This window comes from Caloenas nicobarica, chromosome 16, assembly GCF_036013445.1.
Source record: "Caloenas nicobarica isolate bCalNic1 chromosome 16, bCalNic1.hap1, whole genome shotgun sequence".
Lineage (NCBI taxonomy): Eukaryota > Metazoa > Chordata > Aves > Columbiformes > Columbidae > Caloenas > Caloenas nicobarica.
Window position 1 is genome coordinate 11,530,293 of NC_088260.1, and position 12,766 is coordinate 11,543,058.

At 48.7% G+C, this 12,766-nt stretch overlaps 1 protein-coding gene across 1 annotated transcript in view; it reads right to left on the reverse strand.

Moving 5' to 3' along the window:
- The window catches only part of RBM19 (RNA binding motif protein 19), a 64,212-nt gene that overhangs the window by 33,773 nt on the left and 17,673 nt on the right, over positions 1-12,766 (reverse strand). Inside the window, exon 21 of the mRNA XM_065646267.1 lies at positions 12,570-12,686. Coding sequence (XP_065502339.1) covers positions 12,570-12,686 — 117 coding nt within the window. The remainder of the gene's footprint in view (positions 1-12,569; positions 12,687-12,766) is intronic.

The following is a 12,766-nucleotide window of genomic DNA, read 5'->3' on the forward strand; positions in this document are numbered from 1 at the left end:
TGGCGAGCTCGGCTGGAGCCACCACCTTGAGCAGCACCAGCCCCTCCAGAGACACGACCAACAGCAAAACATTAGATTTTTCTCATTGTACAGTAAAAGCAATGCGAGCAGAGAAATACTTCCAGACATACTGTATCTACTCCAATTACGGTCCCATTCGCCCACCCTGTCCCCAAAATCAGAGGTGCGGCTGTTACCTGAGCTATGATGGCTGCTCCTGTCCTTCGGTCACCCTTTCCCAACCTGCAACAACCACACCACCTGCTAAAGCTTAGAGGCAGCTTTGTGCAGCAGGACACATCTTCACAGGTCACTTGGAAAACTCTCAGAAGCCAGGATGCGATGGTGTGGTGCAAGCGTTATTTGAGCCATTGTGGGATTCAATGACATTTCTACTCTATTTCTGCAGAAAGCTCATTGCTCTCCACCCTTGCAACATCTATTTTTAAGCTAAAGAGGGGAGATTCAGGCCAGACCGGAGGAAGGAATTGTTGCCCCTGAGGGTGGGGAGAGCCTGGCCCAGGTTGGCCAGAGAGGTGGTGGCTGAACCGTCCCTGGAGACATCCCAGGCCAGGCTGGACGGGGCTCTGAGCAACCTGAGCTGGTGCAGATGTCTCTGCTCATGGCAGGGCTGGCACTGGGAAGGTCCCTTCAACCCAAACCTTTCTGTGATTCTACGAAAAGCACACGCGCACGGAAGCTGAGACACCTGCTAGGGGTAAGAATAACAAAAATCACCAGGGACTGGGCAGAACGCCGGCTGCCAGAGAACCTTACGGGCTGCCAGCTGGGACAGGCTTGGGAGCTGTCAGAGTCCCAGTCCTACCTCGTGTGACAGTGAAGTCCCTGCAGAGGTGACAGCTCTGGCAGACGCAGCGAGCAAAGAGCTGAAAAAGGGGTGAAATTGGAGAGGAGGCAACGGCAGCCAGGGAAGCGATCTCTGCAGGCAGAGCCAGGCTGTGCTTGCTCACATTGAAAACAGAAAAGGGAGTCAACTGGTTAAAGACCAACTTTTACGCAGCATCCCTGCTGCCCGAAGGTCGGGCAGGGTGGCAGCTCCGCTCCCCTCCCTCCCCGCTTCCCTCCCCAAGACCTCCCCGCTGCAGCAGACTTAATTTCATGGGGTTTTTGCCCAAGCAGCGGGGTGGAAAATGACCATCGGGAGGCAGCGCATGGCAAAGCACCCCTGTCCCCCGCATCCCCCTCCAAGGTGAGCGGCCCCAGCCCAGTCCCGCTGGGTCGGTACCGCAGAGGTTACCAACGAGCTTCCCAAATCGCTCCCCCCATCCCCATCACCCTCTTGGATGCTGAGGAGAGAGACAGCGCAGTCCTGCGTGACAGCATGAAATTAATATGATTTGGGGGGAAGTTGGCAGTGAGTAATGAGCATCTGAAATACCTCATCTCCACCCCCTTCGCCCCCTGAACTCTTTTAACCCTTCGGTTGCCAGAACGGCAGCAAGATCAGAGGGTGGGAAAAGTAAGAAGTGGGTTAAAAAGAAGCAAAAAGGGGTGATGCAGCCCCCAGCAACTGAATCAGAGGGCTTGGAAAAGTCATCATTGCTGCTTTTCCAAGCAAGGCTCCATAAGGACATACCAAAAAAAACCTGGGGGGGCTGGAAGGGGACTGAGCCTGTGTCCTTCCAACCTCCCTGGGCAAGTCCCAGAAGGCCACCCATGACGGAGACAGCCCAACGTGCCCAGAGCATCGATGGGCAGCCCCTCCGCTACCAAACTGTGAGAAGCAGAACAAAGGAGATGGCTTTCCCTGGTATCTATCGGAAAAAAGGTCCCATCTTCAAGGGCTTCTTACGTGAACTCCTGGATATCTAATAAGGATCAATCCCATAACATCACCTCCCTAGGAAGAGAAGCCTTAGGGGCTTCCTCCTATACTTATTTGCACTAAGTTCTCGAATTTAAGGTCTCTCCTCTGCCAGATGCCTGGAAGTGGTCAGGATGCTGCTGGGCGATGAGGAAAAGGAGGCTGAGAAGACAGATGGTCAGCCCGATCCCGAAGCTTGGTTTCTTCGGGAAAAGCAACGCAGGGGCAGGAGCACAGACAGAAACGCTCGTGGTGCCACCAGCTGCAGAAGCCAAGATGGTTCAAATGCCTTTGGCAGGGGGTTGGCCCCGGAGGAGGTAAAAGGCTGCGCAAGGAAAGGTCTTTAATTGCAACCATAACCCAAGGCTTAAAATCCACAGGATTTCAAGAGACAGAAATGCTGTAGCAGGCTTGAGATTTAAAAAAAAATAATAATGCAAACAGAGATGCAAATAAAGGACAGAGTGTCATCCTGAGGAGAAAACTGTGATTCATTAGAGGCTTGTTCAGGACCCTTCTCATGAAGCGAGACTGAAAAATCCCCACACGTATGCTAGCGAAAGGCAGGAGGGTGGATGGGTCAATGTCAGCAAGCAAGAAATCTAGTTAAGAAACGCAACGGAGAAAAGAATTTTAAGATCAAGAAAATAATCGTCTTGATTGGTCCTTGACTTAAAGGCTAAGACACAAGTTCAAAACTGAGGCCGGCGTGATTTCAATATCACAGATTCTGCAACCCCTTGGCTGAGCCCGGGGCAGCCTCAGTGGCCAAGGGACAATACTGAAAATTCACAAGAGTGGGTTACAACATCATGAAACCCCCTGCTCATGTTTTTCCTTATTTATAGATGCACACATACGCCTAACATTTCAGACAAAAGGAGATCTTACAATACTAATAGCAATAAATGGGTTATTTACAGGATACGGCAGTGCCTATAGGTTCTGTTTCTTGCTTCCTATCAAGGATAAAAAGCCCATGTGTACACACATGTGGGCCAGCTCCACTCCGCACAGAAAAAATGGCAAAAAAACCCCAAAGCAAAACCCCAGAGTTACATTTGAATAAGACATTTCGAAAGCAGCCCCTTCCCCATCTCTCTCCACCTCCCTGAGCCCCTCTGCACTGATGAGCGATGGAATTTGTACGTAAAACTAATTAAGTTCCATCAGGAGGTTCGGCTTGGTGGCCTGGCAAGAGATGCTTCAGCAGGAGTCGGGAGGAATCGGCCCAGAAACTCCTTTCATTTGCATCAGACACCTGGACTGCACCAAGGCAGGCAGCCGAAAATGCCTCGGCAGAGGTTTCAGGCAAGCAGAAAAGGGGACCTGTGGGTATGGAATATGTGGAGTGCAGAAAAGGGGAAAAAATATAAAAATCAAGTTTGCAGTGAATATTCAAGATAGGGAAAGAGATGTGCTGAAAAATATCTTCCTTCTGCTTTTGGGAAGATCCACCTTTTAAAGAATCTCTGTCAAGATAACAGAGTTATACATTTCCTTATCTATGTTAAACACCTTTATGATTCAAACCAAAAAACAGTGCTGAAAACCTATTTCGCTCTCTCCCACCCTCTGGCTCGTTTTGGACAGTGGCCAGTTACATTTCTGGTCTCTGAATATCAGCCAAACGTTGCTGGGTTTGGGTTTCCAGCACATAAGGAAGAGGCCTGAAGAACAACCAAAACCAATTTAATTTATGGTTTTTGAGATAGTAAGAGAAATAAATCAACCCAGCAGATCCACGTATTCTCATCTGGAGCGCTCAGCTCATGAGGCTGGAGCACGGATGTCCAAGCTGCTGCCCAGAAAAGCACTTGCACCCTGCATTTCCCTGTGCCCTGCTCCCAGGTACCTGCAATTCAGACATAGGACAAGGATTAGTAAATCCCCTGCGCTAAGCTGGGCTGTAAGGATGCAGCTGGGGTAGGCTGTGCAGGAGAACAAGGCTACGCACGAACCACAGGCGTCGGACGAGCAGATGACAGGGGGCGGTCTGGCTGCCCAGCCTAAGGGGCAAGACTTAGATCTTCCAATAGCAGCCACCAACGAGGGGACACTGTGGGGGGTAACAGAGACAGAGGGCAGGAGGAGATCCAGGTTACGTGGTGGGATCACAGAGATCGCAGCAGCCCAACAAAATGGCACAAACATCAGCCCTGAGTCTGCTGGAAGGAGACGCTGCCAGAGAAAAATATAACAGTGGAAAAACTCCATCTTCCCCTTGCAAACCGAAAAAAGCACTAAAAGCCACCAGTGGGGCAGGACTCCTCAGCCAGGAAAGAGTCAGCAGTCAACCAAGCAGCTTCCTAACCACACCAGAGAAAACACAGCCAACAAAGGTGAGTTTTTTGCAAGAGCCTTTGAACTGCGTGGGCAGACAGGGCTCACGCAGGCAGGGGAGAAGGTGGGAGCTGCACTGGGAGCACTGGGGTGGGAAGCTGCAATCCAGAGCAGCATCCTGCGCCGCCCCCCCTGTGCCAGACACGCTCCTCAGACGCTCAGCAGCCCAACGCACAGACTTCGCATCCTAATTAGGCTGCTGGAATCCAGCATTAACGCAAAGCACCACATCATCTGCTGGCATCATCGGAAGCCGCTTGCATTTCCATCTCCTGAGGTTGTGGCCTGGAACTGGTTCACTGATGCTTCTTCCAATGCAGTGGGTTTGCACCACAGTTTTGGGGAACCACATTTAAAACGGGAACCAGACGTTATTATCCCTAGGGATAGAGTGAAACAGGGCTAAAGCGCTGTTAATGTGGGAATCCTTCTGTACGTTGAAGACATCAGAGCACCAACCCACGTGCTCAGATACAAACCACCACCTGTAACCTTGGGGCATCCCATGGCCTGGAGCAGAAGCCCAGAGATGGCCTTGGAGATTCCAAATGGACGTAAGAGGGAAATTTTTCACGATGAGAACAATCAGCCATTGGAATAATCTCCCCAGGGAAGTGGTGGATTCCTCAACATGGGACATTTTAAAGATTTGGCTGGACAGGGTGCTGGGCCAGCTCGTCTAGACCGTGCTTTGCCAAGAAAAGTTGGACCAAGTGATCCTTGTGGTCCCTTCCAACCTGGGATTCTATGGTTCTATGATCTCAAAGAAGGGCCCATCACATTTTTAAACCACTCATTTATTTCCTCAAGAAAACAATACGGTTATCCCACTCAACACCAAACCAAACTCTGAGGCATCATTACTGCTGTCAGCTTCCAAATGTGTAATAAGACACGTTTCCAGTTCTTGCTCCTAAAATCGTTTTTGACAGGTTTCCACCTGAACATGCACCTCTCAGCAAGATACACGTTCCACGGTCCTTCCGTGTGCCGACATCAATGTCCCAATTCACAGGGGAAGCCAGAAAGTTTGGATCCAACACCGACCCAACGGATGGGTGCAGAGCATCCACTGATGCAGCTGCTTCCCAGGGGTCTTTCCACTTGTGCAGACTCATTTTTGTGCACTCCCTTCAAGCACAGTGCCCTGGGACAAGCAAAGGTGTGAGCTGCACAAATCCCTCTGGCGGGGCACAGTCCCATTACCAAAGCATCTGAGCATCTGTTTTCATATGCTTATTCTTCCCAGTACTCCTCAGGAGTTGTGTCTGTTCTCCAAGGCACCTCAGCCCCAATCCACAAAGGTCATTAAGCGAGTGATCAATACTGGCCTGAGTAACACGAGCAAAGAATTGAGCAAGGTGTCCAGAGTGGATCCCACAGGACCAGGCGCTGCAGGTTGCTCCGGTACAGATTGCATTCATCTGACTCCACACCAAGTGACAAGAGGGGTTGTTGGGCCACAGGCACCAAGATTGCAGAACACCAAGAGGCTCTTTCCTCAGCAGAATCAGCCTCCTGGGGAGAAGCAGGGGGCATGTTGCTCGGGGGAACATCTCTATTCACCGATAATGAGCAGAAACTATCAGCTTTAAACCAGTGACTACACACAGGCAGGACAAGAGACATTTAGGTGGCTTTGCCCATCACCTAAACAGCTGCTCCCCTCTTTTCCGAGTCCTTCAGACCAGCTCTAACTGCAGACTGACAGTTGGACCATCTTGAGAAAATTACTTGGAAATGCAGCTTAATCTTTTCACGGATACAACCTAGATGAACCGCGAATGAATGCAACAGTGGTTTCTACCACAAGAAAGGGTCAATGATCTGCTCCACCTCCTTCCCCCAGTACTGCAGCCCAGCCTGCCCAACACCGGCACATCCAGCAACACTGCCCCTCAAATTATATTCTCAATATTTTATCTACGTCAATTTAATTTTGGTTTGATTGCAAAGGGCTAAGAGCATAATAAATAGGAAGTTTTACAGCCCTATGAATTGCAGTCATGTTTGCAATGCACGTGCCCTTTCCTCAACTCTGCAAGGTGCTGGGGGGAGTTTTCAGCTGTTGAACAGTGGAGAAATATCTGGACTTTGGCTTTTCACAGGAGGGGAACATCACGCCCAACAGACAGCAAGGAGCTAGGCAGATTTGGCCTCCCCTAGGACAGGTCTACTGCTGTGGTCGGATGGCAGAAGGAACAGGCAGACCAGTGCACCCCATGGCTACTGGGAACCACCAAACCTGTCCATCATCTCCAGACCTCCAGCATGGGCTTATCAACTCCTTATCTCCTATCTTATCTCCCCAACATCCCCCCCACCAGCTCCATCTCACCCAGCAGACCTTCCCACCACGAGGAGGGACTCACGGGGGTTCTGCAGCTCCCCCCACCTCCATGGACCATCTGCCTTTAGGGGGACAGAATGAAGGGAACAATTTTAAGCAGCTACAAGGAAGCAGCAATGGATTTCCACACATTTCTAGCACAATATCTAGGCTTTTAAAAGCATCACTTGAAGAGTAATCTGACCTCAGACTGCAGCACTGTGCATCCTAGAGCTGTTTGCACTGAACATTCTAATTAATCCTGCCCAGAACCCGCTTAACAAACTCACATGTTTATGAAGGGACTAATTTTTTTCCTCCTCTGCCTTCCAGTAGCAAAGACTTCCACGGCTTCGACAGGGCAACGTTGCTCTGGGAAGGAGAAATTGTCTCCAGTCATGTAGACTCCATTACTGGGAGAAAGGTGTGAACAGCAAGCATGTCTGGCAGATGGATTCATTATACCACCGTGTCCTTTATAATGGGAAATGAAAAGCCCATTCTGATAACTACACTTTATTATAATAGGTCAGAAGAAGTGAAAGGCATCGTCTTATAAAATTAACTTCATAAAGATTGCCTTTAAAAAAAAACCATGCCTGCCAGTTTATCCATCGTATCTTTCTTCAGAGATTTTTCTTCTTCTAGAAGAGACACAAATCTAAAGTACTGTCCCACTGGCTGTCTTCACTTTTACCCTCTATCAGAGGGAATAGATCTGTTTTCTCCTAATCAGTCCCAGGCACTTGTTTTGCCAGATGTAATAAATGCCATGTCTTTTTCAAGACAGAACAAATAGTCACAGGAATTAAAATTAAAAGAAACACCCACCCCTGAAGGTCTTTGCAAGAAGCAGCCTTACTTTTTTTATAGGAAAGTCAGAATACAGAGATAAATACACCAAATAACCTGTTCTATAAGCAGGTATGCACTGGCATACCTTTCAGTTGCTTTTTCTGCTAGCCACTTCTTCAGTCAAACTAAAGTCCAGTCTCTCAGCTAATAATAATTTCATGATTTTACAGGTTTAAACGACGTGTTTGAATTCAGTTCCTACAGGTGAATGGCAAGGGATGGCCAGAGGGACAATAAAACACCTTCCACACTCAGGGCGCCAGCACCTGATTTCGCTCTGAATTTTGAGGGTCTGGATCAGCCGCAACTAATTGGCAGAAGAGGGTGACGGTCATTGCAATTCTAGAGGAATTTATAGATACAGACCCAACTGTAAGTTCTCGATACATTTTGCAAAGAAAAGAGGAACCCAAAACATGCTACTGGAGATGCAACTCTTAATAACTGGTTCTTTCAGCAGTATAAGCATCGGGTATGTCAAAGTCCAGGCAGAATTTCTACAGTATCTATCCCTCAGGTTGCACTTCATTTTAAAAAGTCTTTCTAAATATAATCGTTCCCTCTTTAGGGAAAATAAAACATACATCTCCTTGAAATGTTATACATCGAGTGCAAAACAGCCTTATTTTTAATATTCACAAAAGTTGGTGCAGAGAGGGGGAAGGAAGATAGAAGACGACACTATGAAACAAACAGTTAATTGGAACTTCCAATGAAGGCTACATGGATCTAATGTGATAGATTTTCAAGGAGCCTAATTTTCAGAAATTGCCAGAGCTCCAATCTGTGAAAATGTGGCCTTTCACAGATCTCCAATTCAGCTTGCTACATCTAGAGTTCCTTTTGAAAAAAAAAAAAATCTTGCCATAAAAGCCCCCAATTTGGTAGCAAAAATTAGTAGCCTTCATGGGATATCAATCCCTTTGTCTCTCCACTCCTAACTGTCGCTCTTTGGAAAGAACTAAGGACCATTTGTCTTTTGTTATTTTTCCAGGTAGTAAAGATAAGAGTCAAATCTAATAAAGGACAAAAATGGGGGGGGGGGGGGGAGAAAAAAAACCAACACCCACAAAAGCGATATCTTCACACCTAGCCCAAAAACAGCCCCTATAATTGAAAAGCATTTCTCCCTCTGAAGAAAATAACACCTATCGGGTCTCGGGAAAAAAAAAAAAAAAAAAAAAAATCCCTTGAGGGTGCGAGAGAGGCTGACACCTCAGAACAGAGATGGGCAGACACGCCGAGCCAGCGCCACGCACCCAGCAAAGCCACCGGCTCCGGTGTGCGAGGTGGTCAACACCCAAGGGTCACGGAGCTCCGGTCCCTTCCAACCCAAACCAGTCCATGATTCTATGATTTATTCTGCAGGTAGAAGACTTTAGCCCTTAACCAGGGCGTTCGTGACTCCTGTACAGTGAAAATTAAAGTGTCACCTTTCTCCAGCCCTAGAGTTAGAACTCGATATCCCTCAACTCCAAAAAATGAAAGAAATAGGTTTTGTTTGAATTTCCTGAAAACTGTGAGCTTGGGGGAAAAAAAATCAATCGGAGTTTTACACCCTCTCACAGACGTTTCCCAAGGGACTGGCTGGATCCATTCTCCCATCTGGAATATTGTGTCCAGTTCTGAGCCCCTCAGTTCCAGCAGGACAGGGAACTGCTGGAGAGAGTCCAGCGCAGCCACGAAGATGCTGAAGGGAGTGGAGCATCTCCCGTGTGAGGAAAGGCTGAGGAGCTGGGGCTCTGGAGCTGGAGAAGAGGAGACTGAGGGGTGATTCATTCATGGTGATCGACATGGAAAGGGTGAGCGTCAGGAGGATGGAGCCAGGCTCTTCTGGGTGACAACCAGTGATAGGACAAGGGGCAATGGGTACAAACTGGAACACAGGAGGTTCCATTTAAATTTGAGAAGAAAGTTCTTCGCAGTGAGGGTGCCAGAGCCTGGCCCAGGCTGCCCAGGGAGGTTGTGGAGTCTCCTCCTCTGCAGACATTCCAACCCACCTGGACACCTTCCTGTGTAACCTCACCTGGGTGTTCCTGCTCCGGCGGGGGGATTGGACTGGATGAGCTTTCGAGGTCCCTTCCGATCCCTGACATTCTGGGATTTTGTGATTCCCGGGGACGGGCAGGAGGCAAGTCCTGGAGAAGGTGGTTCCCAAACCCGCTGGTGCTGCAGAGGACATGTGTGTGCTCACGAGTGGGGGACACGGGTGTCACCAACCCCTTCCAAAGCACAGGATGGTGTGGAGCCTTTCCCCGTGGTTTGCAGGGCTCTCAGAGGAGCTGGGGAAGGGGGCAGCACGGGGGGACACATGGGACAGCCACTATCTGTGCCAACTGCTGCAAGGACACCAACGATGGTGCAGGGCAAGTCCAAGCATTTAAGCAACGCATCCATCAACGATGATATTAAAAAGCGTAAAGACAACCAGGGTAGAATTTTCTGAAGTGCACAGGTACAGCAGCTTTCAAAATTCGCTATTCAAAACATCCAACTCCCTTATTTTGCTGTTCCACTGTCATTAACACCAACTGGGAGTGCACTTAAAAAGGAAGACACAGTTCCCTGACAAAGCTCAAAACATGGGACTATTTGCTTGGGGTTATATATCTATTTGTCTGGGCTAATATCCACACAATATATATAGATATACATACACACTATATATACAAAATAAACATATGCATATATATGTAGTGTGTATGTATATTGATTTATTAATTTTTCTCCTACTCATGCAATTGCAAAAACTAAAAAAAAAAAACAACAAACACAAAGAGAAGGAAGCAGGTTGGGACACATCAGCTGCAGGGCTGAAAAGTGGCTTTTAAGCAGGTGAAACAATAGAGGAGAAGTTTGCCCCGCAAATCCTCCCCACCGTCCCTGGGCCCAGGGCTGCTGCCCTGCTCGGTGCTGCCCGGCGGTCCCCAGGCTGGCGGTCCCTTGCTGTCCCCATCCATCCTTTCCTGGGCAGGCTAAGAGTGCCCCCTGCAGCCACGCCGGCCCTGCCGAGCAATTGTTCGCAATTGCAAATAAATAAATAATGAAATACAAATAAGACAGGTTCCTAAATGCAAAAAGAGCTAAAAGCTCCAGAGCAAAGGCATCTGATTTAAAACCACAAAAAAAAAAAAAAAAAAAAAGGCAATCTAGGAGGATGAAGTGTTTAGTAGCGCTCCGTCATGCTTGGTTTTAGCCACTCTGAAGGGAAGGAGGGATGGCAGGGGCAAAGGGAGGATTGTGGGTCCCCCCCGCCAAGCCGTTGGCTTTTGTTTTGAGGATAAAAACAACATCTCTGAATATCCTAGGTAAATGAAACGGATGTTCATGCATCGCCCAGAGAGCGCTGTCAACAGCGCGCGCGGCTCAAAGCTGTGTGTTCCTTGCAATATTAATCAGACGGCTCCTCCACCCCCCTGCTCCACATCACCGAGGTGCCAGACAAGACAGGAAGGAAAAAACCACACCAAAACCCACAGTCTCTGCTGGGCTTGTCTGTCCTCGCGATACACGTAAGCCTCCCAGCTCCTTGAACTTAACCCAGGCCCCTAGAAGGCAAATAGATCCCCCCGGTTTTGTTTGCTCCAGGTTTACAAAGGTCACGTCTGTATTCGCACCATGTGCGGGTTGTAAATTAGTGATGCCCCACAAACTAAGCAGGGTAATTTGGAAGTCCAGGTTTTTTGCCCTCCGAGGGAAGCGCTGAAGCTAAAGCATCCAAGCTGCACAGCACGAGCAAGAAAAACCTTTTGCTCTTCTACAGGGATCTTTACGTTGTGCCAACCATCACCCTTCCAGCAACGTGTGGCCACGAGCCAAGTCATGGTCTGCAGCCAGTTAAACCCCTGAGCTCACCTTAAAACAGTGCTGCAACTCAGAGCTTTCCTCATCACCTTACACCTTGCAAGGAAACAGCCGACCAGCTGCACAGGAACCACTGTCCTTATCCGTGGTCGTGCCAGGAGAATATCACATGCTAATAGAGTCGGTAAAACTCACTGTACATAGCGAAACACATAATTTTCCCCCCAACCAAGAAAACGCTGCTGCGTGGCTCCTCACAAGACAGTTCTCAGTGTGTGGTCTGGGAGGTTTCGAAGGGTGAAGTGATTCCTCAACTCAGTCCCTTTGGGAGGAAACACCACAGTCCTGACAAGAGGAAAGCACCTGCTTTCTGCTGAGACCCAGGCAGAAGAGCCACCTCCCAACACAGCCCCTCACTGTGCCCTGCAGATGCAAGTTATCGCTCTTATTTTGCAGAGGTGGACATAAATTCTCCCGAATTCCTTCCACAAGCCAGCAGTGGAGCAGGAACCATGGCCTAGGTCAATGAGAAAAAGTTTCTCATCCTGGGAGTAGAAAAGATGCCATAATGCTGTGTTGTGCAAAGTTTCACCTCTTTTCCAGGATACATTACAAGGCTTAATAAGTCACAGCACAAAAAGCTGAGGATAAAAAGAAAACAGAGATCAGCCAGCGCACAAAAAAATGCAGGCTGGGATCCTAAAATCCCTATTTACTGCTCGGCACCATGCCAGGCAGGTCTCACGGCTGACAAGGTATTTCTTGCCGGAGAGGGAATTACAGACCTGCACCCTGACAGACACAGGGCTGCAACTGCAGGGCAACACCCCACCGATAACGTGAGAACACACAGCGAAACGCTTGCGGAAGGCAAAGCAAGGTGTGAGCGCTCCCTCCATGATGGGAAGGAGCTAAACCATCATGTGGGATGGACAGATGGAGGAGGGAACCAGCCCCAGCTAAAACCTTTCCTGTCAGTTGTCTGCAGTGGCTCTCGGTGCTCCTCCCCAGCAAGGGGAAAAAGCTGCTGCACGCCTTTCAGGCAAGAGGGAAAAAAAAAATATGCAAGGCTATGTCATTTACTGGCCAGGTGGGGAGGTCTGGAAGCTCCGCAGATGTCTGCCGCACAGTGACGGGCCACCACGTCCCACAGCTCACGGCGGCTCCGGCCAAAACACTGCCTGATGGGATCTCTGTCTCACCAGCACAATTTCTATACTGGTAAAACCTACCAAGCTATTTGTTTTTACATTCAGCTTGTTTACTTCCACACACACACACACAAAAAAAAAAAAAAAAAAAAAAAAAAAAATCAAAATTCATACTTACAACCCAAGAGCAAGATCCCGTATGAAAATATTATTGCTTCCAGCCCAGAGCACACCACAGTCCCGATGGAAAGCGCTTTCTTACCTGAAGAGTTCCCTGATTTCCCGGACGGTGGCCTGGAATGGGATGTTTCGCACCAAGATTTTGGAAGTCGTCTGCTTCTTGATGGTTTGTTTCTTTCGGGATGATTTCACAGCGGGCCTACGAAGTCAAGAGAAAGGGCAGGTAAGGACCAGCCTGCAGCAAAACACCCATCGCGTCCTGCCTCCTCCAAAATTAGG